We start from the raw sequence: 24,738 nt of genomic DNA on the forward strand, positions 1-24,738 counted from the left end.
CACTTTCATAGCATCATCTTTTAGGATTTGAAATAGCTCTACTGGAATTCCATCACCTCCACTAGCTTTGTTCATAGTGATGCTTCCTAAGGCCCACTTGACTTCACATTCCAGGATATCTGGCTCCAGGTGAGTGATCACACCATCGTGATTATCTGGGTCATGAAGCTCTTTTTTGTACAGTTCTTCTGCGTATTCTTGCTACCTCTTCTTAATATCTTCTGCTTCTGTTAGGTCCATACCATTTCTGCCCTTTATTATACCCATCTTTGCATGAAATGTTCCCTTGGTATCTCTAATTTTCTTGAAGAGATGTCTAGTCTTTCCCATTCTTTTGTTTTCCTCTCTTTCTTTGCATTGATCGCTGAGGAAGGCTTTCTTATCTTTCCTTGCTATTCTTTGGAACTCTACATTCCAGTGGGTATACCTTTCCTTTTCTCCTTTGCCTTTAGCTTCTCTTCTTTTCTCAGCTAATTGTAAGGCCTCCTCAGACAACCATTCTGCCTTTTTGCATTTCTTTTTCTTGGGATGGTCTTGATCACTGCCTCGTACAATGTCACGAACCTCCATCCTAGTTCATCAGGCACTCTGTCTATCAGATCTAATCCCTTGAATCTATTTGTCACTTCCACTGTATAATCATAAGAGATTTGGTTTAGGTCATACCTGAATGGTCTGGTGGTTTTCCCTACTTTCTTCAATTTAAGTCTGAATTTGGCAATAAGGAGTTCATGATCTGAGCCACAGTCAGCTCCAGTCTTGTTTTTGCTGACTGTGTAGAGCTTCTCCATCTTTGGTTGCAAAGAATATAATCAGTCTGATTTCAGTATTGACCACCTGGTGATGTCCATGTGTAGAGTCTTCTCTTGTGTTGTTGGAAGAGGGTGTTTGCTATGACCAGTGCATTCCCTGGCAAAACTCTGTTAACCTTTGCCCTGCTTCGTTTTGTACTCCAAGGCCAAATTTGTCTGTTATTCCAGGTGTCTCTTGACTTCCTACTTTTGCGTTCCAGTCCTCTATAATGAAAAGGACATCTTTTTTGGGTGTTAGTTCTAGAAGGTCTTGTACCAGCCCCTAGATGTCTTCCTGGAAGATCATTTGATTTCATTCTTGATGAGAGATTATGGTTTACTTTTTTTTTCTTACAGGTGAATCGATTTAGTAAGGTGGAAGATCGAGCAATTTTTGTCACTGACCGTCACCTGTATAAAATGGACCCCACTAAGCAGTACAAGGTGATGAAGACCATCCCTCTATACAACGTAAGTGTTCTCTGCTTCACTCTCTAAACAAAGGATTCTTAACCTGGTTCTCATGGACCACTAGGGGGTCAACAGATCACAAGAGCCTTTGGGGCTTTAGAGAGCCCATGAATTCCTGAAATGTTCAGCCCGTCTCATATTTTATACAGAACTACAATTTTCTGTATGGAGTATCCAAAGCTTCCAATAGAATAACAAAGGCACATTTTGTTTGAAAGTGTAGAACTCTGCATTCTATGTGACCTTTCTTTATCCTACTCAGAGCTTAACTCTGGTGACACAAAATGTATTTCCTTATTGATTATCATAAGGCTTGCTTTTATGTGGAAGTGGAATCGGGTGAAGAAATAGTAGAGAATAACCTTATGAAAACATTACCTCTCTTTTACACCTGCAGTCGTGTCTGACTCTTTACGACCCCATGGACCGTAGCCCATGAGACTCCTCTGTCCCTGGGATTTTCCTGGCAAGAATACTGGAGTGAGTTGCCATTTCCTTCTCCAGGGGATCTTCCCAACCCAGGGCTGGAACCCACATCTCTTGCATCTCTTGCATTGGCAGGCAGATTCTTTACCACTTACGCTACCTGGGAAGCCCCTGAATCTCAATATGAAACTTGAAAAAAAATTTTATTCTGCTTTATGGGATCTGCTTAACAAGTAACCGTTCTGATTCTTCAAACAGATTCCCCTGGACTGCTGGATCTTTCCATGTCTCAGGTGATTTTTCTATCTGTTAGTTCTTAGAGAAGTCTGTGTTTGTCCAATCATGAGATCTATGAGAAGTGTTATTTAAAGATTGTTTTAAATCCTTTTGGCCTCTGCAAAAGGAAATAGGAAACATTGTTTTACAATGTTTTATTTTGGTAAATCAGGAGTCCTGTTGGTTGTGAGGTTCAAGGAAGGCAAGCTATTCCTGGCTTTGCTAAATAACTTAGAACATTGCTGCAGGCTTATCGCCTGCCGATGGAGTTGAAGTTTGACTCTATCTCCTGGTCCCCCCACTGCACACGCATACATACACACTTTTCTCCCTTTCAGTTCAGTTCAGTCACTCAGTCATGTCCAACTCTTTGCGACCCCATGGCCTACAGCACGCCGGGCTTCCCAGTCCATCACCAACTCCCAGAGCTTGCTGAAACTCATGTCCATCGAGTTGGTGATGCCATCCAACCATCTCATCCTCTGTCACCCTCTTCTCCTCCCGCCTTAAATCTTTCCCAGCATCAGGGTCTTTTCCAGTGAGTCAGTTCTTCACATCAGGTTGCCAGAGTATTAGAGTTTCAGCTTCAGCATCAGTCCTTCCAGTGAATATTCAGGACTGATTTCCTTTAGGATGGACCAGTTGGATCTCCTTGCAGTCCAAGGGACTCTCAGGAGTCTTCTCCAACACCACAGTTCAAAAGCATCAATTCTTCAGTGCTCAGCTTTCTTTCAGTAGAAAGGCTAATGGATTTCAGCTTAGAAGGAAATGATGTTCTAAGACATTCTTGATCATAGGTAGTCTTTTAGCAAAGACCTATAATCGCATATTAATCACCATTTAAGCCTATTAACCCCATAGTCTTGAAGAAGGAGATGAAGGAAGATGAGGGAGAAGGTCACATTTTGTCAAAGTCTAGTACAATGTGTATCTCTTTTTCTTACTTTCTTTTAAAGGGAGAGCAATCAGACGCATGATAAAAATCCAGTAAGCAGTTAAACAGGTCTTTGAACTGATTATTTTCTACGTTTTTCATGTTGACTGGTGTATAGTTACAGTCACTGTTCCTCTTCATCATCATCATCATCAGTGTTATCAATAATATCATATTTTTTTTAAGTAACAATGTTTAGGTAAACATAAAGGTAAATTGAGGTCAACAGGCAGGACACACACTGTCACCGATGCTATCACCCACATCCCTTTGATTTCCTTTCCACTTTCGTACATTCCAGCCTAACTTCCAATAGCCAGCATCTTTGTTAAAAGGCTCCCCACAGACTGCTGGAACCCTTGACTGGAAATAATCCCCACCCCTAGCCACCTACATGACCAGTGGGTGTGGGCATATACATCCTCCAAACCCCACCATTCATTGGCCGTGATAATTCTGGTGTGTTTTACATCGTTTGCAGGAGCTTTTCTATAGGAATAAGCTGCGCTGCCCACCGTAGTAGCTGCTTAATAATGGGCCCTACTGGCCACCCTCACCCTCCCACCTCCCCACTCCCTTGCCCAGCTCCCTGCACCTCCTGGATCAGTCCTGAAGCTCATCAGCCTTTGTCTCAGGATGTGCCTTGTGCTATACTAACTTGCTTCAGTCATCCGACTCTTTGCATCCCCATGGACTGTAGCCCGCCAGGCTCCTCTGTCCATGGGATTCTCCAGGCAAGAACACCAGAGTGGGTTGCCATGCCCTCCTCCAGGGGATCAGCCCAACCCAAGGATCAAACCTCTTAGGAGGGAGCAGATTGAATGGGGCTGGGGACTTCCAGCCATGTCTGTAAAGATGTCCTTCAGTCTGAAGCAAATACAGCCAAATATTAAGTCTGAATAATAGGGATGTGAATATTATTTTATTCTTTATCCTTTTCATATGAAATATTTTGAAATTTAAAAAGTTTAAGGAGACTTCCCTGGTAGTCCAGTGGTTAAAGCATCAGCTTCCAATGCAAGGGGTGCAGGTTTGATCCCTGATTGGGGAGCTAAAAATCCCACATGCCTTGGGGCCAAAAAAAAAAAGACCCACAAAACAGAAGCAATATTGAAACAATTTCAATAATGCCTTAAAAAATAGTCCACATGAAAAAACCTTAAAAAAAAAAAAAGTTTACAACAAGGAAGCTCTAAAAATGATAATGCTTATGGCAGGGATGAAGAAGCTGAGAGGAGATGGAGAAAGATTTCAGTCTAAACCAAGTTGAGTTTCAGACACCAATGACACTTGTAAGCAAACATCCCATCGATCACTGGAGTCTAACATTGTATAAAAGAGCGTAGCATTCAGCACTTAGGATAAAAATTTAGGAGCAGACACATGTATAATTTGAGGCTGAAATTATCAGTGTAGAGGGAGAAGGGGCAGATGATTCAAGAACATCATGCTTGAATGGTGGGGAAAAGAGACTGACTGAAGGAAATGGAATGAAAATGAAATCTCCGTTCTTTCTGGGCCTCCGCTTTTCTCCTTTCTCTTCTAATGTGCCAAATGAGTTCTAATTTCTCTCCAGTTCCATAAGGTTATGAATTATTCCAGGAAGGAAAAGAACTCTGGAAACACTGTGTTTCAGAATCAAGTTGGAAAGTTTTCAGAAATAAGGGTAATCAATAAAAACATAACTACTGATCCCACCCTTTGCTCCTCTCCTTCTCTGCTCTTCATTCCTGCTTCTGCCCAGCTGCCTGTCCTGTGTCAGTGAGACTTTTCTGGCTCCGGGGAACAGATTGTGATTGTGGGGAGGGGGAGAGAGATTCCCTCTGTTCCTCTTAAGTGTTTGTGGCTGCCTAATAATAAAGTTGACACAAGACAGATTAACAGGAGGAAACCCAACTTAGTTTTATGGGCATCAGGCAGTTCAGTCGCTCAGTCATTTCCAACTCTTTTCAACCCCATGGAAGCAACACACCAGGCTTCCCTGTCCATTACCAACTCCTGGAGCCTACTCAAACTCATGACCATTGAGTCTGTGATGCCATCCAACCATCTCATCCTCTGTCGTTCCCTTATCCTCCTGCCTTTAATCTTTCCCAGCATCAGGGTCTTTTCTAATGAGTCAGTTCTTCATATCAGGTAGCCAAAGTATTGGAGCTTCAGCTTCAGCATCAGTCCTTCCAGTGAATATTCAGGGTTGATTTCCTTTAGGATTGACTGGTTTGATCTTGTAGTCCAAGGGACTTTCAAGAGTTTTCTCCAACACAGCAGTACAAAAGCATCAATTCTTCAGCACTCAGCTTTCTTTATGGTCCAACTCTCACATCCATACATGACTACTGGAAAAACCATAGCTTTGGCTATATGAACCTTTGTCAGCAAAGTAATGTCTCTGCTTTTTAATGGGATATCTTAAAAAGATGCTCAGAGAATGTCTAAGAGTGGGTAACTTAATATCTTTGTGTATAAAGAAACAATAAATTTGTGAGGATTTGGAAGGACAAAGAAACTAGGTTCAGGCGTAATTATAAAGAATTTAAGCCAAGGGGTGAGCTTGGGAGGTAAATTAGTGAAGAAGGGGCAAGGTTTATTTATACAGGCTTCTCGGACCTGAATTGTCTGTCTGTGGTCCTCCTGGATGTCTTTCTCTGGGTCCAAAGAGGGCACCTTTCATACGAGAGATTTATTTCCTGGTTTCAAAGAAATGAAGAGGAGGGTCAAAGTATCCTTTTTGCATTGGCTGCTTCTTAAGTAACTTTAATTCAAAATAGTCAATATGCCATTGATACATATTTGGAGGCCTGCCCTGGGCCCCATACTATTTTGATTTGTGTTTAAAGAAAGGATACACACAGTAGTAAGGAAAAGAAATCCCATAGGAACCCAGGGCCCTATTCAGGTTTTAGGGCAGCGCTGAGAGACCATGTTATCCTGTGTCCCCCTCAGCAAAATGATGCTTAGCTGGTGTCAGTTTCTGCCACTCTGTCTCTGCTTCTCTTTGTGTGTCTTTTTTTTAATGTTTATTTATTTAGCTGCTCCAGGTCTTAGTTGCAGCACATGGGACCTTTTAGTTGTGGCATGTGGGACTTTTAGCTGCAGCCTGTGAACTCTTAGTTTCGATGAGAGATCTTGTTCCCTGACCAGGGATTGAACCTGGGCTCCCCTGCTTTGAAAGCATGAAGTCTTAGCCAAAATCACCAGGAAGTCCCTCTGTGTGTCTCCTATCTAACAATTACCTTTCTTGCCATACAGCCTGGGCCAGTGCTAGGCTAAGGTATGAATCAGCCAACCCAACAAACCGTTAGAGTTTCATCCCGCAGTGACACTGCACACGGTGTCTCTGATGAGGCCTCACCATGGCAACCAGTTCTGCACGATCCAAATTGGTCCTTCAGCTCCTTGTTAAGCATTTGCAAATCTATGCATAGTCTTCCCTGACTTCTCCTAGCATAGCATGAGTAATGACTCATTCATTTGGGGGTATAAATGATCTCTTCTCTCTGCAATTTTTGACTGTTGTCCTTAAGGCCCAAGTCACATTTGGACCTGCTGAATTAGATTTTCCTGGTGGGAAAGCGCCAGTGGGAGAACAGTGCTTCAAATAGGCTATAACCAACCATCTCATCCTCTGTTGCCCCCTTCTCCTGCCCTCAATGTTTCCCAGCATCAGGGTCTTTTCCAGTGAGTTGGCTCTTTGCATCAGGTGGCCAAAGTATTGGAGCTTCAGCTTCAGCATCAGTCCTTCCAGTGAATATTCAGGGTTGATTTCCTTTAGGATTAAATGGTTTGATCTCCATGCTGTCCAAGGGATTGTCAAGAGTCTTGTAAAAGCTCCATAGTTTGAAACCATTAATCCTCGACCCTCAGCCTTCTTTATGGTACAACTCTAACATCCGTACCTGACTACTAGAAAAACCACAGCTTTATAGCTTGATAATTATCACAAAGTGAGTTTACTGGTGTAACCATTCCCAAAATCAAGATACAAGACTCCCAAAAAAGAAAACATATGCCCCCTCCCAGTCACTATCTCTTCTTTCCTTTTCAGAGGCATAATTTTGCTCATTTTGAACTTAATGTAAGTGAAATCAAACACTGTGTACTCCTTTTTGTGTTTCTTTCAACATTATCTTCATGGGAACATCCATGTGGTTTCCTGTAATTCTGGTTTGCTCATTTTCACCACTTTGTAGTATTTCCTTGTCAAAATACACCGCAAATTGTTTATCCGTTCACATATTGATGGATATTTGAGATTTTTAAAGTCATTCTTATGCATGTGTTTTGGTATTGCTATGATGCATACTTTTTCATTGGACAAATACCCAGGGGTGAAATCGCTGTTCAGTTCACTAGATAATTCCAGTTTTCGAAAGTGGTCATACTGGTTTACAACCCCACCCCACGCCCAACAACACGTGAAAGATCCAGTTGCTCCGTTTTCTCTCCAACACTAGGTCCTGACAGTCTTTTTTTTTTTTTTGATTGGTGTATAGTTGGTTTTTAATGTTGTGTTAGTTTCTTCTAGACAGCAAAGTGACTCAGCTGTGCATATACACATATCCCTCTTTTTTGGATTTCCCTTACACTTAGGTCACCGCAGAGCATTGAGCAGGGTTCCCTGGGCTCCACAGTAGGCGCTCATCAGTTGTCTCTCTTATACACAGTATCAGTCGTGTATATATGTCAATCCCAATCTCCTACTTCTTCCCACCCCACCCTTTCTCCCTTAACTTCCATACACAGTGAAATCAGAAAGAGAAAAGCAAATATCATATATTAACGCATATACGTGAAATCTAGAACAGTGGTATAGATCTTATTTGCAAAGCTGAAAGTCTTTTGAATTTTAGCTATTCTGGTAGGTGTGTGGTAGTTACACATGTGGGGGACGGTTCTAGATTCACTGAAATATAACAGACATATAACATTGTGTAAGTCTAAGGCGTGCAGTGTTGACTTGATACATGTATCTCTTGCAGTATGACTACTGCCATAGCGTTAGATGACACCTCCATCACACCACGTAATTGCCATTTCTTTTTTGTAGTAAGAACACTGAAGAGCTGATCACTTAGCAACTTTCAAGTTATGTAATACTGTATTAGCTGTAATCACCATGCTATATAATAGGCCCCAAGAACTTACTCATTTTCTAGCTGGAAGTTTGTGCCCTCTGACCAACATTTCGTTTTCCTCACCTCCCCCTGAGCCCCTAGTGACCACCACTCTACTCTCTGTTTCTCTGAGTTTATCATTTTTAGATTCTACATATAAGTGATATCAATAGCAGGGGTCCCCAACCTCTAATCTAATGCCTGATGATCTGAGATGGAGTTGATGTAATTATAGAAATAAAGTGGAAGTCACTCAGTCAAGTCCAACTCTTTATGACCCCATGGACTGTACAGTCCATGGAATTTTCCAGGCCAGAATACTAAAGTGGGTAGCCTTTCCCTTCTCCAGGGGATCTTCCCAACCCAGGGATCAAACCCAGGTCTCCCACATTGCAAGTGGATTCTTTACCAGCTGAGCTACCAGGGAGGCCCAGGAATACTGGAGTGGGTAGCCTATCCCTTCTCCAGCAGAGCTTCCTGACCCAGGAATCAAACTGGAGTCTCCTGCATTGCAGGCAGATTCTTTACCAGCTGAGCTACCAGGGAATAGAAATGAATGTAATGTGCTTGAATCATCCTGAAACCATCCCCTGCCCCATCCCCAGTCCATGGCAAAATTGTCTTCCACGAAACCAATCCCTGGTGCCAGAAAGACTGGTGATGGCAGTCATATACTATTTGTCTTTCTCTGTCCAGCCTATTTCAGTCATAATGCCCTCAGGGTTCAGCCACGCTGTTGCAAACGGCGGGATCTCCTTGTTTCTCATGGCTGAATAATGCTACATCGCATGTGTATGCCTCATCTTTACCCATTGATCCACTGACAGATACGTATTGTGGGTTTTCTTTGTACTCCTCTTATTACTAATAAGGTTGAGCCCTTTTCTGTGTGTTTACTGGTCATTTGGACTTCTTTTGTAAATTGCCTGTTGACGTCTCTTGCTGTGTTTCTGTCTTTAAAATGTTGATTTTTAGAAGTTCTTTTTATATTCTGCGTTGGTGCCCCTTGGCAGCTATAGATCTTACAGATACTTTCTCCAGCTCTATGACTTGCCTTTTCATTCCTTTAGTGTTTCTGTGAGCAACATTTTTCATGTTGATATACTTCAGTTTATCCGTTTTTTTCCCTCTGAGGTTGATGCTTTTTTATTTTTGCTTAAGAAAGCATTCCCTATCCCAAGGTTGTGAAAATATCCTCATCTATCATATTCCATAGGCTTTATCGCTGCACCTTTCATATTGACATCTTACAGTCCACCTAAAATTGACTTTTGTGTATGTGCAAGGCAACAGCTCAGGGTTTATTTTTTTCCCATATAAACAATTGGCCCATATTGAAAAGACCATCTTTCCCCACTTGCTCTTCAGCACTACATTTGTTATAAATCACAGTGGCCATATGTCTCTTTCTAGTTTCTCTGCTCCGTTCTATTGGTCTACTGTCTCTCTTTGTGCCAATGACAGTTTTAATTACTGTTGGGCAGAGATTTTATGAACTGTAAAATTATAATAAATTTCCAAAATCTCCCGCTTCAATTTCACCCTCCTCCCGATATAGTATTCTCATTCTTGTTGTTTTTTAGTCAGTAAGTCGTGTCTGACTCTTTTATGACCCCATGGACCGGGGCCCAGCAGGCTTCTCTGTCCATGGGATTTCCCAGGCAAGAATACTGGAGTGGGTTACCACTTCTTTTTCCAGGGACCTTCTCAACCCAGGGATTGAACCCCCGTCTCCTACAATGCCAGGCAGATTCTTTACCACTGAGACACAAGGGAAACCCAACATTCTCATTAGCTGTATCCATATGAAGGAGAAAGCTGAAGATAAAGCAAATCCTAGCAGAAGGGACAGCTTCCTGTTTACCCATTTCCTCTGTGAAAAAGTAAAATTCCTTTAGGAGTCAGGTTTAGAAATGCATGAAGTTCATACCGGTCAGGGAGCAGCTACCACTGTAATCTGTTGTGACCTCTCTAGAGACCCATATGCCAGATCTTTAGATTCACCCAGGAAAAGTTGAAGTCTATATTACAGGTAATATCTCCTGATTGTTAAATGCCATGTAAGCCAAATAGAACACATCTTGTAAGCCCACAGGCCACCGGTTTGCTGCTCCTATTTTAAAAAGTCTTTGCTTCTGTCATTTGCTATTCTAAATGTGCTTAGTTGCCCAGTCGTGTCTGACTCTCTGCAACCCCGTGGACTGTAGCCTGCCAGGCTCCTCTGTCCATGGAATTTTTCAGGCAAGAATACTAGAGTAAGTTGCCATTTGCTCCTCCAGGCAATCTTCCTGGCCCAGGGTTTGAACCCACGTCTCCTGTGGCTCCTGCTTTGCAGGCCAATTCCTCGCCCTCTGGGCCATCTCTGCCCTCTGACCTCTTCGCTGCATGCGTGCATGCTCAGTCACTTCAGTCATGTCCAGCTCTTTGTGACCCCGTGGACTGTAGCCCAACAGGCTCCTCTGTCCATGGGATTCTCCAGGCGAGAATACTGGAGTGGGTTGCCATGCCCTCCTCCAGGGGATCTTCCTGACCCAGGGACTGAACCTGGGCCTCCTGTAAGTGCAGGCAGATTCTTTACCACTGAGCTCCCTGTCAAATTTTTAAAACTCTAAAATCTATGCTATGTTTTATTCTAAATTTTATGTAGTAGAAACAAAGACTAATCATTTCTCACTTATAAAAAGCTATAACTGGATGTGAGCTTTTAAAAGAGTATATTTTCTATGTCAGTGAGCCAGGAAGGAAAAGAATGAAGGAAATCTTGGATACAGGTGCCTTTTCTACCTGTAGAACTTTCTACCCCTTCAGAGTTCACTGCTAATGGTATTCTTTCAACTTTTTATTATAAAATTTTTCAAATGTATAGGGAAATTAAAAGAATATTATAAGGAATACCCATATTCCCTCCACCTAGATTCATTAAATGTTTAATTTCTTTTTTGTCATACTTATTTTGTCTCTCTCATGACACTTCACTGCTAAAATGCCCCTGTGTGCATTCTCCTAAGAATAGGACATCTTCTCTCTTAACCACAACACCACCTTCATATCTAAAAATATTAATAACATTTCTATAATACCAAATATAATATATAATCATTATCTGTTATGTGTTGGTCAACTCACATTCAGGTTTCCTCAGTTGTTCAAAGAATGTCTTTTATACCTATTTTTTTAAAATCCTATCTAGGTTCATATTTTGGATCTGGTCATTACATATCTTTTAGTCCAAAACTGTGCCTCTAGACACAACCTCTTGCTTTTTTTTTTTTTTAAACAGCATTATTAAGATATAATTTACTATGATGAGCTCAGTTGTGTTCCCTCAGAATTCATTTGTTAAAATCGTAACCTCCAGTACTTTAACATAGGACTATGTTTGGAGACAGAATCTTTAAAGAGATAATTAGGTTAAAATGAGACCTTAAAGTGGGCCCCGATCTACTATGACTGATGTCTGTCTGTCGGTCTGTGTGTTGCTCAGTTGTGTCTGACTCTTTGCAGCCCCATGGACTGTAGCCCACCAGGTTCCTCTGTCCATGGGATTTCTCAGGCAAGAATACTGGATGGGGTTGCCATTCCCTTCTCCAGGGGATCTTCCCAACCCAGGGATGGAATCAGCATCTCCTGAATTAGCAGGTGGATTCTTTACCACTAGCACCACCTGGTAAGACCTGGTGTCCTTTTAAGAAGAGATTAGGACACAGACACACACAGAGGAAGATCACAGGAGGACATAGGGGCCAGACAGACACTCGCAAGCAAGGAGAGAGGCCTCAGAAGGAGCTAGCCTTGCCCACACTTTGGTCTTGGACTTCTAGCCTCCAGAACTCTGAGGCAACAGACTTCTGTTGTTTAAGCTCTGCTACTTTGTTATGGCAGCCCTGGAACTAATACATTTAGAGCACTTACCCAGAATTCACCCATTGTAAGGTCTGGTTCATTGGAGAAGGAAATGGCAACCCACTCCAGTGTTCTTGCCTGGAGAATCCCAGGGACGGGGGAGCTTGGTGGGCTACCGTCTCTGGGGTTGCACCGAGTCGGATACGACTGAAGCGACTTAGCAAGGTCCGGTTCAGTTATTTTTAGTAAAGGTATGCAGTTGTCCAAAGATCACATAATTCCAGTCTTGGAACATTTCCATCACTTGAGAAAGTTCTCTCATGCTCACTTGTAGTAAATCCCCACTCTCAGTTTCAGCCCTGGACAATCACTGGCCTTTCTGTGTCTATACTTTCACCTTTTCTAAAAACTTCATGTACATGGAATCGTACCATACACTAGATACTGTTTTCATGTCTGGCTTCCTTTGTTTAGCATAATGTTTCAGAGGTTCGTCCATGTTCCGAGTATCGCTGGTTCTCTGCTTTCATTGCTAAGTAATACTCCATTGAGTGGATGTACCGCATTTTATTTCTCCATTCACCAGCTGATGGACGTTTGGGTGCTACAGACATGATGCGAGACTTTATGTGGGCATGTGTTTTCGTTTCTCTCGGGTGGCTGTCTATGAATGGAAGTACTCCTCATGGCATTTGTTTACCTTTGTAAGGAACTACCAAACTGTTTTCCAAAGCAGCTGCTCCATTTTGCATTGTCTTCAGCATGAGAGTCCTGGTTTCTCCGTATCCTCACTAACACTTGGTATGTATGTTGTTGAGTTTTTAAAGAATCCAGGACTGGTCTAGTCTGGATTTGTCTAATTGTTTCCTCATGGTCATTTAACTTTTTCTCCTAGTCCCTGTATTTCCTATAAGCTGGAAATTAAATCAGGAGATGTTAGTTTTTTAAACATTTATTTGGCTGCACTGGATCTTAGATGCGGCATGTGGGATCTACCTCCCTGACCAGGGACTGAACCCAGGCCCTCTGCGTTAGGAGCAGAGAGTCTTAGCCACTGGACCACCAGGGAAGTCCCAGAAAGTGTTTATTTTATTTCAGTTTTACACTTCCACACACTTAAGATTATATCTTGCGTCTCAGTAAAGAAGGCACATGTATGGCTGACTCTGCCTTGTGGATCTTTAGAAAATGTTTCATTGTAGCCAAGCTATTATTATATTGCCCTTCAGTTCAGTTGCTCAGTCATGTCCAACTCTGCGACCCCATGAAGCACAGTGTGCCAGGCCTCCCTGTCCATCACCAACTCCCAGAGTCCACCCAGACCCATGTCCATTGAGTTTATGTTGCCCTTGCTGTAGCCTAAATTCCAACTGCTTATAGAACACATCCTATGTTTTCCTATGAACAATTAGAATTTAGCATAAAAAATTAAGATAAAAATGGCCATCAAGTATTTACCTATTAATAAGCTGCCCATCAGTAACAATACCTGTTATTTTCATTTTTCCTTTACCAGTCTCTTTTTCTAACAAAACTCTGCCAATGCTTTGATCTTTGATAGTTCTTGTATTGAAGCTTTTACAGTTTATTTATCCTCTCATTTAAACTCTGGGCCGTCGCCACAGATCAAATCACTGCAGAGTCTTCACTCCTTTTTGCCAGCACCAACAATGGCCTTTACAGTCCTGCTGACTTTGTGCATTCTGCTCTTGTGTTCCCTTCACTGTTTTCTTGAATTTTTTTTTTCTTATACAAGCCACATTCTGCAAGTCTGTGTTTGGATTTATTTTTCTTTGCATTATCCAAGAAATCGTAAATCACACCAAAGCTATTGGCTTTGCCACCAAAAAAATGGTTCTGAATCCAAATACGAAGATAACAGCTAAAATAGTCTTGTATATTTTGTCTGGTTCCCCCCCTCCCCCCCATTTTTGTCTTGGGTACTGTTGCCAGCCAGGATGAAGGACATCAGTGATCATTTGTTTCCATAGTTGATTGGTCGGGAACTTCCTGGTCCAGATAGCTACTGTGTTGTTCCTCATAGTGGTTGATCCTCAGGCAGCCAGGGAGGGGAAATGGATACTTCTTACGTATTTCTACAGCTTTTATCTCTCTCCCCCAAATCTATGGCAACCACTGATCATTTTACTGTAGTTGTGCCTTTGCTAGAATATCATATACTCGGAATCATACTTCTCATTCTGGCTTCTTTCACTTAGGAATCAGTATTCGAGGTTTTGTATATGCCTTTCCATGGCTTGATAGCTTATTTCTTTTTATTGCTGCATAGTAGTCCATTGTATGAATGTACCATAGTTGGTTTATCCTTTGGCTTATTGAAACATCTTGGTTGCTTCTAATTTGGGGCAGTTATGACTAAAGCTGCTAGAAACATTCACATGAAGGTTTTTGTATGGTCACAGGTTATCAAATTCTTTGGGTAAAAACCTTCAAGTACAGTTCTAGCTCCTGTGATAAGGCCAAGTTTGGCTTTATAAGAACCACCGAACTGTCTTTCAACATGACTATCATTTTGCATTTCTACCAGCAATGATCAAGAGTTCTACACCAGATTTTTTTTTAATTTTAGCCATTCTAGCAGATGTGTTACAGTATCATTTATTTTTCTGTTACCCTAAATTATATAACCCAGCACTCATTGGGGTCTCAGTAAATCTTTAACTACGGAAATCATGTCTCCCCTCTCTGTGGTTAGTTAGTTTGTGTTCAGGAGATGACAACTGATCTGATCTTTACATGAGGTAAAATATAAATACAAGATAAATCAGGGAGCTTTTTTTCCCCTTGCATTAGCAAAAATCAATCTATCATTTAGTCAAGATTCCAGGCACTCTTCACAGGAAAGATAAAAATAGGAAACCGTGACGGGTTTTTCAGAATATTCTCACAAATGGCATGATCAAATAATTATCCATAGCAGTCAGGATGAAATACCCAAGTTACAGGTGATCCCTTTATTAACCACAGTGTAACTTTCTAGATACAGTTAGATTAGGAATGCTGTGTTATTGTCAAATTAATGTCATCCCCCTTGAGTCACTTTCTACATTTGTAAGTGGTAACATAAAATTAAAACATTAATTCCAATACAGTTGTCAAGAAAGGTTAAAATTTGAACGGGGGACGGTGGGGTCATAATCTGAATGTTTTGCAAAGTGGGAAGACTCCTGGTAGCCGCAGCTTGATGCAGAGACAAAGGCAAGAAACAGCCCACACAATTAGTCATGTTGTGTGCAAAACTTTGATCACGCCTCTTGAACTCCACGCGTCATTCTAGAGATCCCTATAACTGGTGGGGGAAATTGCACCCCATGGCTGAGGCACATCGCTTGAATCAGTGCCCTGCTGCCTTTTGAGTTCCTGTGGACATGGGTGCTCCCCAGCCAGCGCTCAGGGAGCTGGTTGCTAAGACCGAGTTTAATTTGCATCAACATAAAATCTGTTCACCGGTTTCGAGGGAGACCACATAAACTGAAACATTTAACCTGACCTCAGCTGGGACTCCTCTTACCCTTTTGTTGGCAGAGTTGTGTTGGTTCTGCCTGACGGGTGGGTTTGAAAAATGTTTGAATCTGCCCGTGAAGGCTGTTTTTGATATAGTCCCTTTTTATCAGCATGGGCTTGATGGCTGAGGAAGCAGCCAATTAATTTGCACAAATACCTCCTTTAGTTCTAGGGAGAATAGGAAGCAGGCAGGGGAGAGAAGAGAGACAATTATCTGAAACGATGTGACTGTTTTGTAGAGGTAAATGGATCGTAATTATGCCAGGCTTCATGCTTTATTACTCTATCTGACGTGACTCGCTAGAAAGCTACTGTTTGATTTGGAAGATGGATTGTCCTTATAATGTGCTACAGGGGTGAACCCTGCTAAAAATCCATCGACCGCCGGCTCTGCTCCCCATCACATTTTTCAAGCACCCTGCCCTCGTGGCTATATCCCAGGAGAAGGCGTTTCCATGGTAATCTCAATGGAGGCAGTCAGCTGATGTCTGGCACCGCGTGAGCTGGTGCTCGCCAGCCCTCTCCCCCTCACTCCTCCCTTGAGCCTTTAAACTATATTTATTAGTCCTCTTTAATGGAAAGTATATAACCCCTAATGTCAGACACTGAGTGGCTTTGGGTTTATTTATTTATTTGGGTAATAAACTTGCCTTCCTAATTAATTCTCAGCGAGTTCCTGCAAGCTGTAGTATTTCTGACATCTCGTGGAAACGTTTAGATTTTTGCCTGTTATAACAAAGAGCATTGCTTAGCAATATCGGATATTTGGAAACCTCCGTTCTTAAAAAAAAAAAAAGTGATGTCTGTATGAAAAAAGAATTTTAAAAGAGGTGTTAGGGTTTCAGTTTAATTTTTTTAAGAATCTTTTCTTGCTCTGATGCTTTAGCAGTGAAATGGTCCACTCCTTATAATTTCTTTTAATACTCAGTTATTTCATGATTGGATTTGAGTGAGCCACATAGTTTTAAAATACTTCTAAGAAGTGGGACATCTAGCCAGGTTCTCTCATTTTTTTTTTAATAATAGAAGAAAGCCAGAATTTCAAAGCTACCCTATTGATTGTTTTCCTGACATGTGTTTGGAAGTAAATGTCTTTTGTTGTATGGGTTAGACAGCACCGCTTATGCTAAACCATACTAAATAAGCAAACCAACTTACAATGTCAAAAGGTGCTTTGGGGCAGAAGGTAGAGTCCATTTTCATTAGTACTGTACTTGGAAATTCAATTACAAATATAAAAGGTGTATCAAAGCAGTGTCTGAAAGCAGCAATCATCAGAGCGCATGCTTGATTCCTTTGAAAAGCTATCTCGTTAAAGAAACACAAAGCCTTTAAAAACTAAAGTATGAGAAAATTAGTATGACACCACCTCATTTATCCAGAGGTCAGATTGTTAGTAACAAGATCCTTTTAAAACAAAGCCCTGAATAGAGGCATACACATAAAGGATCTGGGCATTAACAGAAATGTGTGCTAAGTCACTTCAGTCATGTCTGACTCTTTTGCAACGTCATGGACTGTAGCCCACCAGGCTCCTCTGTCCAAGGGATTTTTCCAGGCAAGAATACTGGAGTGGGTAGCCATGCCCTTCTCCAGGGGATCTGCCCAACCCAGGGATCTAACCCACGTCTCTTATGCCTAGTGCACTGGCAGGCAGGTTCTTTGCCACCAGCGCCACCTGGGAAACGTTTGCCAAAATACGCCAATCATTATGTATATCAGCCACAAGACGCTGGATTACAGAAATAGACATCTCTAACCTTGCAGGAATAGGCTTCCTTTTACACAACTGTCTTATCAGAGCTCCCTTTTCTGCAGTCAGAATTTTTGAACACCTCCTATATGCTGTGCATTTGGCAGGCATTAGCAATGAAATAATACATCACCCAGTCTTCTCACAGGCCTGTGGGAGAAGCAGAGAAGCCAACCAGCCTGCCCAGCACAAGCCTGTGGCAGCCATGTAGGGACAGATGGTTACACCTTTCTCTCCAGGGGAAACTGTCACTCAGAAAAGTAAAGTAATAGCCCAGGGTCACAAAGCTCGCAGGGAACGGCACCTGGCTTTCGTTTGACTCGTTAGAATCACAACCCTGGTCGTGACTTCCTGTCACCGCCTCCCTTGATGATAAATAACACATACAACTAAGATCCTGTTCTAAAAAGAGAGAAGAGAGACTTCTCTGGCAGTCCAGTGGTTAACACTTTGCCTTCCAGTGCAGAGGGCATGATTTCAGTTCCTAGTCAGGGAACTAGGATCCCCTATGCCTCAAGACCAAAAAAAAAAAAAAAAGCCAAAATGTAAAACAGAAGCAATATTGCAACAAATTCAGTTAAAGACTTTAAAAACTGGTCTACATTTGAACTGAGAGACTAGCATGGAAACATATACGTTACCATATGTAAAACAGAAAGCAATTGGGACTTTGCTGTGTGACCCAGGGAGCCCAAGCCGGTACTCTGTGATAACCTAGAGGGTGGGAGATGGGAGAGGAGGTCAAGAGGGCGGGGACATATGTATCCCTGTGGCCAGTTCATGTTTGGAAACATTTGTTGAAAGTTAGACTTGCCATCAAATTCAGTTCTTCCATTGGATGTTTCTTATATGTATGTGTGTGTGTGAGAGAGAGAGGGAAGGAGAGAAAATGAGAGAGAGGGAGAGAGTGTGTGTTCTCTAAAAAGCCTGTGAAATGTATCAAAAAAATAAACCTTCCTGAGGAATAGCTTATGCCATCCTTTATATGTGGAACCTAAGAAGAAATGATACAAATGAATTTACAAAACAGAAGGAAACTCACAGATTGGAGAACTGAATTTATGGGTGGGGGGATGGGGGGTCAGGATAGTTGGGGAGTTTGGGATGGACCTGTACACACTGCTGTATTTAAAATGGATAGCCAACAGGGACCTACTGTGCAGCACAGGGATCGCTGCTCAATGTCATGTGGCTGCAGTATTCTTGCCTGGAGGATCCCCATGGACACAGGAGCCTGGCAGGGTCGGGAAGAGTCGGGCAGGACTCAGCGACTACGCACAGCCTGGATGGGAGGGGACCTTGGGGGAGAGTGGATGCATGTATATGTATAGCTGTGCCCCTTCGCTGTTCAGCTGAAACTATCACAACATTGTTCATTGGCTATACTCCAGTACATCATTAAAAGTTTTTTTTTTTAAAAATTAAACCTTTAAGGTACTGGCTATGGTTTTACGTTTGCAAATAGTCTTACCAGAAGATTCTCCTGCAACAAGAGTGGTATAAGATCATCACTTCACGTTTGCTGACTCTCATCCCTTGTAACGGACATCACCGTACATTGTCACCTATCACTGGGGGATGGTCCGACCCTGGTCCTGATCTCTTAGGTATGAAATAAAGGAGCTTGTTTCTTTGTTATTGGTTGAGGTTCAGAGCTAAGGTTCTTTACACTGAATCATTATAGTGAAGTTCTAGTGTACTGCAGGGAGAATCTGATTTTCTGATATAACAGACACAAGGAAGATGTTCTTTTATTGGTATTATATCTAAATAAAGACGTTTTTACAGTGTGCTAGGGATGGAGATAATGTGGCGGGATAAACCCTTTGACCTCGTCTCTACCTTTTACTCACTGTCCTCCACACATTCAATACATTGTGATTGTCTGAGGTCTACCGTGGTGCTATGCCACTGTGCTAGGTACTGGAAATAAAGAGGAAGAAGACAGTCTCTGATCACTGTTTGGTGGGTGAGGCAAACATATACAGACGTCATCCCAGGACAGCTCATTACATGCTGAGAGAGGCATGATTTGCTGAAAAAGCTTGGAGGAGGGGCAGACATGGTTTCTCAGACAAGGAAGCATTTCAGGGGTTCATAAGTGCAAACACTTGTGCATTTTTCTGTATAGGGTACATGTGTCTTTTTAGGTCAGTGGTAAAGAAGAATCCCTCTGCAGTGCAGGAGACCCCAGGTTGATCCGTGGGTCGGGAAGGTCTCTTGGAGAAGGGATAGGCTACCCACTCCAGTATTCTTGGGCTTGCCTGGTGGCTCAGATGGTAAAGAACCTGCCTGTAATGCGGGAGACCTGGGTTTGATCCCTGGCTTGGGCAGATCCCCTGGAGGAGGGCATGGCAACCCACTCCAGTAGTCTTACCAGGAGAATCCCCGTGGACAGAGGAGCCTGACAGCTACAGTCCACAGGGTCACAAAGAGTTGGACACAACTGAGCAACTAAGCACACAAAGGGATGTGTGAACAACTGCTTTTGGCAATGCAGAGGGACAAGTTTAGGAGACAAGATGTGGTTTGGTTTTTAGGAAGCTAATCCTGACAGTGTTAACAAAGTATGGATGAACTGGGAAGAGGCTGATGAAATAAATACCATTCCAGTAAATATTTTAGGGGGCTTGGGACATGGTGCTACTGGTGATATTGGATTGAAATAGGGCCCCGAGAAGAATAGGGTAAGATAATGAACTTCATCTTGGCTGGGTCAAACGAGTGGCCCCCAAGGAACCCTTACCTGAGTTTTCCTTAGATGGGCCGAGGACCCACCTGGCGCTCCAGGCAAGGTCTAAGTTTCGCGTTCACATTTGAGAATTTTTAGTCTTAAAGAGAGGGAAACTAGCAGCCTGTTCCCCACTAGACCCAGGTCATCCTCTCCTGCAGTGAATGCCTCCTGGCTGCTCAGCCGCATTGTAAACTCCCTAAGGAGGAAGCTACGTCTTCTCATCTGTTGGTGCGTGTGATCTAGAATAGCAAATTGGAATTACAGTTCTGGACAAGATAGAATAGATCCGTTTCCCATCCTCCTCACTAATTACAGTTGAAAACCATAAACATCATATGATAAATGTTAAGAAAACTCTTGAAAGATGGAGAGAAAGTGGACTAACTGGAGACCTTAAGACTTGAGAAGCCACATGGCAGTGGGTTCCTTGGGATTTCTTTTGGTCTCTGTACATCCCATACTGGAGAAGCCCCTTCCCAGATGGGCACAGACCAAAAAAGTTCTTTTGTGCCAAAGGAACAGGAAGTGGGCAGCCTAGCAAAACAGAAACCTTTTTGACAATCAGTGTTCTTTTTGAGAAAAACATCCAGGAGGGTTGCAGCCGCTCCCTCACCCCCAACTTCCATCAGCAAAGGTCTCATAGAAAACCTGGACCTCTTCCGTTGCCTGGAGTTATTTTAATTCATTATTCATTTAATTAAAATTATTTTAATCCAAAGAAAAGACCAGTGAGGAGAGTAACTTAAGTAAGTTAGTGGTTTAAGAGAGAAAAAAAATTAATTCAAAATCATGTAAAACTTGATTCGATTAGTAAAACAAGTAGCTTTGCAAAATAATAATTTGTCTAAGATGAAGTTACTTAACAGTTTTACCTAAATCAATGGTTGTATGTGATTAGAATCATTTGGGGAGGTTTTAAAAACTATGGGTACCCAGCCCTTTCCTTTCCAGAGTGTCCCCAGTGATTCTCACGTGCAGTCAAGTTTGAGAGCATCAGCCTAAATGGACCAGAGGGAATAGACAGAATACAAGGGGAGAAATTTTAACAACTCCTGAATAGTCAAAATAAATATGATGGAGTTTGTGCACTAAATTTTGCATGCTCTTTCTAAAGGAGGGCCCTTTTGGGCCGTTTATCTTGCATCATGCACCCTTGTGATGAATCTGATTATCTGGTCCCCAAGCCCACAACAGTAAATCTGAAGGAATAATTAAAAGGGAGTCAGTCTCTCACAGGCAGTCATATTGATGGTTGCAGTACATGAAAACTGAACGTACAGGAGGACTCAGAGGAGATTTAGCTCAGTTCCACTAGATGGCTTGGTATTAAAAACTTGTTGGAGTGATTTCTTGAGCTGTCTCCTCAGAGCAGTCGTTTTGGAATTAAAATTCAATTTTTCACGAAACTACTGAGTCCTCAGCTGCAAACCCAGGAACTCAAACTGCCAGAGAGTTGAGGAGAGAGACCTCCAGTAGGTCTGAGATTTTTAGCCAAAAGGAAACAATTAGCCATTTGGCTGATATTGGTAGGTCCTAACCCCATTTCCAATAAGGAATTTGACAAACTTAATCTAAATATGAAAAAGCCTTGCAACTTCCCTGGTGGGCCAATGGCTGAGACTCCACACTCCCAATGCAGGGGGCCCAGGGCTCAATTCCTAGTCAGGAAACTAGATCTCGCATGCCACAGCTAAGACCCCGTGCAGCCAAATAAATAAATAAGAAAAAGTCAAACTTGCATGCCACAAATGAGATACTTGAACCAAAAGGAAAAAATGACTCAAGCATTTAAGTTAATAAAAGAGGCTACAGCAGGCCCAGGTTCCCTGGTAACTCGCTCTAAACTAATTTGTATCATAAAGTATGAAGTTCATTTGTGATGAAAACATTATGACTAGGTTGCACATTTTCTTCTTGGTGATGCCCTTAATTCCCTGTCCAAATGAGGAATATTTGGAAAAACTTGGAGTTGATATGGAGATGTTATTAATATTCAGTACAGTTAGATGGACTGATACTGGAAATTTATTAAAGAGTTTTGCTCAGTTGCCTTCATCAAGCAATTCAAGTCAAGGGTTGAAGGGCCTTGTCAATCAATAATAGAAACTCAACCCTTTAGTCGGTTGATTACAATCATTTTCGTTGGCCTGAATAATATTGATCAGTAGTACTAGGCTTATAATTAGGTGCTTGTGCCTGAAGTTTATTAAAATGGCTTGAAGACAATTTTTTTGGCACTGCTTACAGCCTGTATTTTGTAGAAAAGGCTTTATTTCACCAATAGAATGTCATGTACTTTATTTACACACACTGATATGATTTTTGGAGCATGTGGTCCAGGGGTGTAGTCACAGGAATCTCAGTAGCCTTGAAGATGTATCTGTTTTAAAGCACATTTACTAATTAATGTTCATTATAACAACTCTGAATCCTTAAGAAAGTAAAAGAATAATTTTATAATGTTTAATGAAGCTGGAAAACATCCTAAGAAAGACTGTGTTCTTACATGTTCTTCCAACATGGTAAAAAAAAATTTTTTTTTTAATTTGTTGGAAGTAATATTTTCTGTAAAGGAATAAATTCTTAGTTATCCTGAACTCTGCATTCTTTCCGTGATACGTTTACAAAATTAAGGTTTCTCTGATTTCAGGTCACTGTTGCTGCATAACAATTTATCCCAAACTTACAACCAGCTACTTTTTATTATGGTTATACCTCCTGGTGGCACAGATGGTTAAGAATCTGCCTGCAGTGCAGGAGACCTGGGTTCCATCCCTGAGTCCAGTAGATCCCACATGCCGGGGGTCAGTTAAACCCGTGTGCCACAACCACTGAGCCCGTGTTCTAGAGCGCGTACTCCGCAACGAGAGAAGCCACAGCATTGAGAAGCCCCAGTATCACAACTAGAGAGTGGCCCCTGTTCACTACAATGAGAGAAAGCTTGTACATATCAACAAAGACCCAGCATGGCCAAAAATAAGTAGCTAATTTTTTAAAAACTTATAATCCACTAAAACCGTGCCCACAAATCTCTGCAAGAGAAGCTCTCCTGTTCTTGGGTTGCTTATGAGCTACTATGGGACAAGGCCCCTAAGACTTTTCAGAGCCTCATTGTGAGAAAATTTGTGTGGCATGCCCTGAAGATCTTTAGAGCCTTTCATCTGCCTGGAGATTTCTATGAAGTACTGCCTTAGATCTTTCTGAGGTTTTGACAAAGGATTTTTACAGTCCCACTCTGGATCTGATCATTGCCCTGAAACCATTTCTTAATTTGAGAATCATTTGCCATCTGGAGAAGCTGAGAATAAGAAACAGTTTTATTTTCAAACCCAGCAAGTGCAAGCTCCTTTATGTTTCTTCTAAATTTTGCATGAGAGCCAAGCAGCTCTGTATTAAGATTGTGCTTCTCCTCTCACGTGTTTTCATGGACAGCAAGAGGCAGCCAGATGGCACGTCCAGCATCCTGTCTAGAAATCCTTACCTTGATCATCAATTTGTTAGATACATCTTCTGTTCTCTACCTTCCCATAGGCAACAGGGTTATCAAGCTTTCCACCACTTCATGATAAAAGCCTCCCTGCCTCGTGCTTGAGATCATATTTTCCTTGCTTCCCTTCAGGCCCTCGTGACCGCCTCCTTAAAGCCCATCGTGATTCCACCAGCAGGCTCCTCAAGGTTCTTCCAGCTACCACCCACTTCCCAAAGCCAGGGCCAACTGTTCAAGGATTCTGCTACAGGAGCACCTCACAACTTCCAAATTTGGATTTCAGTCAACTGTTGCTTGGGCGCTACCTTCCACCCTAAAACTTAGTGGAGTTAAAAAAAAAAAAATGACCATTTAATTATTTTTTAAGCTTTTATTTTAGTGCTCGCTTCGGCAGCACATATACTAACCTTCTATTTTATATTGGAGTATAGTCAATTAACACTGATGCGTTAGTTACAGGTGTACAGCAGAGTGATTCAGTTATGCCCATACAAGTGTCCTTCCTTTTCAGATTCTTTTCCCACTTAGATTACTGAGAATATTGAGCCAAGTTCCCTGTGCCATACAGTCAGTCCTTGTTGGTTGTCTACTTTCAATCTAGTAGCATATGACCATTTTATTAGGATCATGGATTCCGTGGGTCCAGAATTTGAAAAGGGCACCGTGGGACCAGTTTACCTTTGCTGCACAATATCCAGGGTTTTAGTTGGGAAGACACAAAAGCTGGGAGTTACCCAATGACTGAGGATCTTTGGGACCCTCCTATGCTCACTCATCTGGTGCTGAGGCTGGGAGGGCTCATCCCAGAGCTGTTGACTAGAAGGTCAGCACCTGACCTCACAGCACAGCAGCCTCGAGATAGTCAGCCCTCCTACAAAATGACTCGAAGCACAAGCGCTTTGTTGCCCCAAATGATGGTTGCTCGTAGAGGAATAAGATGAGCTTCCCTGGTGACTCAGATAAAAAATCCACCTGCAGTTCAAGAGACCCAGGTTCAATCTCTGGGTGGGAAAGATCCCCTGGTGAAGGGAATGCCTACCCACTCCACTATTCTTGGGATTCCCTCGTGGCTCAGACAGAAAAGAATCTGCCTGCAATGCAGGAGACGCAGGTTCGATCCCTGGGTCGGGAAGATCCCCTGTAGGAGAAAATGGCAAAAACCACTCCAGTATTCTTGCCTGGAGAACTCCATGGACAGAGGAGCCTGGCAGGTTACAGTCCATGGGGTCACAAAGAATTGGATGCAACTGAGCGATTAACCCTTTCATAGGGTGATAAACTCTTATTTATCCCAAATAGTACCTTATTTCCATGACAAATCAGTATCATTAAGATCTCTGATTTATAGCTAGTTGGGCAAAGGAGAGGGGGAAGAGAGGAGAAA

The 24,738-nt window shown here is 42.2% G+C and overlaps 1 protein-coding gene across 1 annotated transcript in view; it reads left to right on the forward strand.

Annotated features, from left to right (window-relative positions):
* MYO1D (myosin ID) overlaps nt 1–24,738 on the forward strand; it is a 359,595-nt gene that overhangs the window by 215,337 nt on the left and 119,520 nt on the right. Inside the window, exon 20 of the mRNA XM_052657133.1 lies at nt 1,149–1,262. Within this exon, the coding sequence (XP_052513093.1) occupies nt 1,149–1,262 (114 nt within the window). The remainder of the gene's footprint in view (nt 1–1,148; nt 1,263–24,738) is intronic.

The sequence above is a fragment of the Budorcas taxicolor genome, chromosome 19, assembly GCF_023091745.1.
Source record: "Budorcas taxicolor isolate Tak-1 chromosome 19, Takin1.1, whole genome shotgun sequence".
Taxonomy (NCBI): Eukaryota; Metazoa; Chordata; class Mammalia; order Artiodactyla; family Bovidae; genus Budorcas; species Budorcas taxicolor.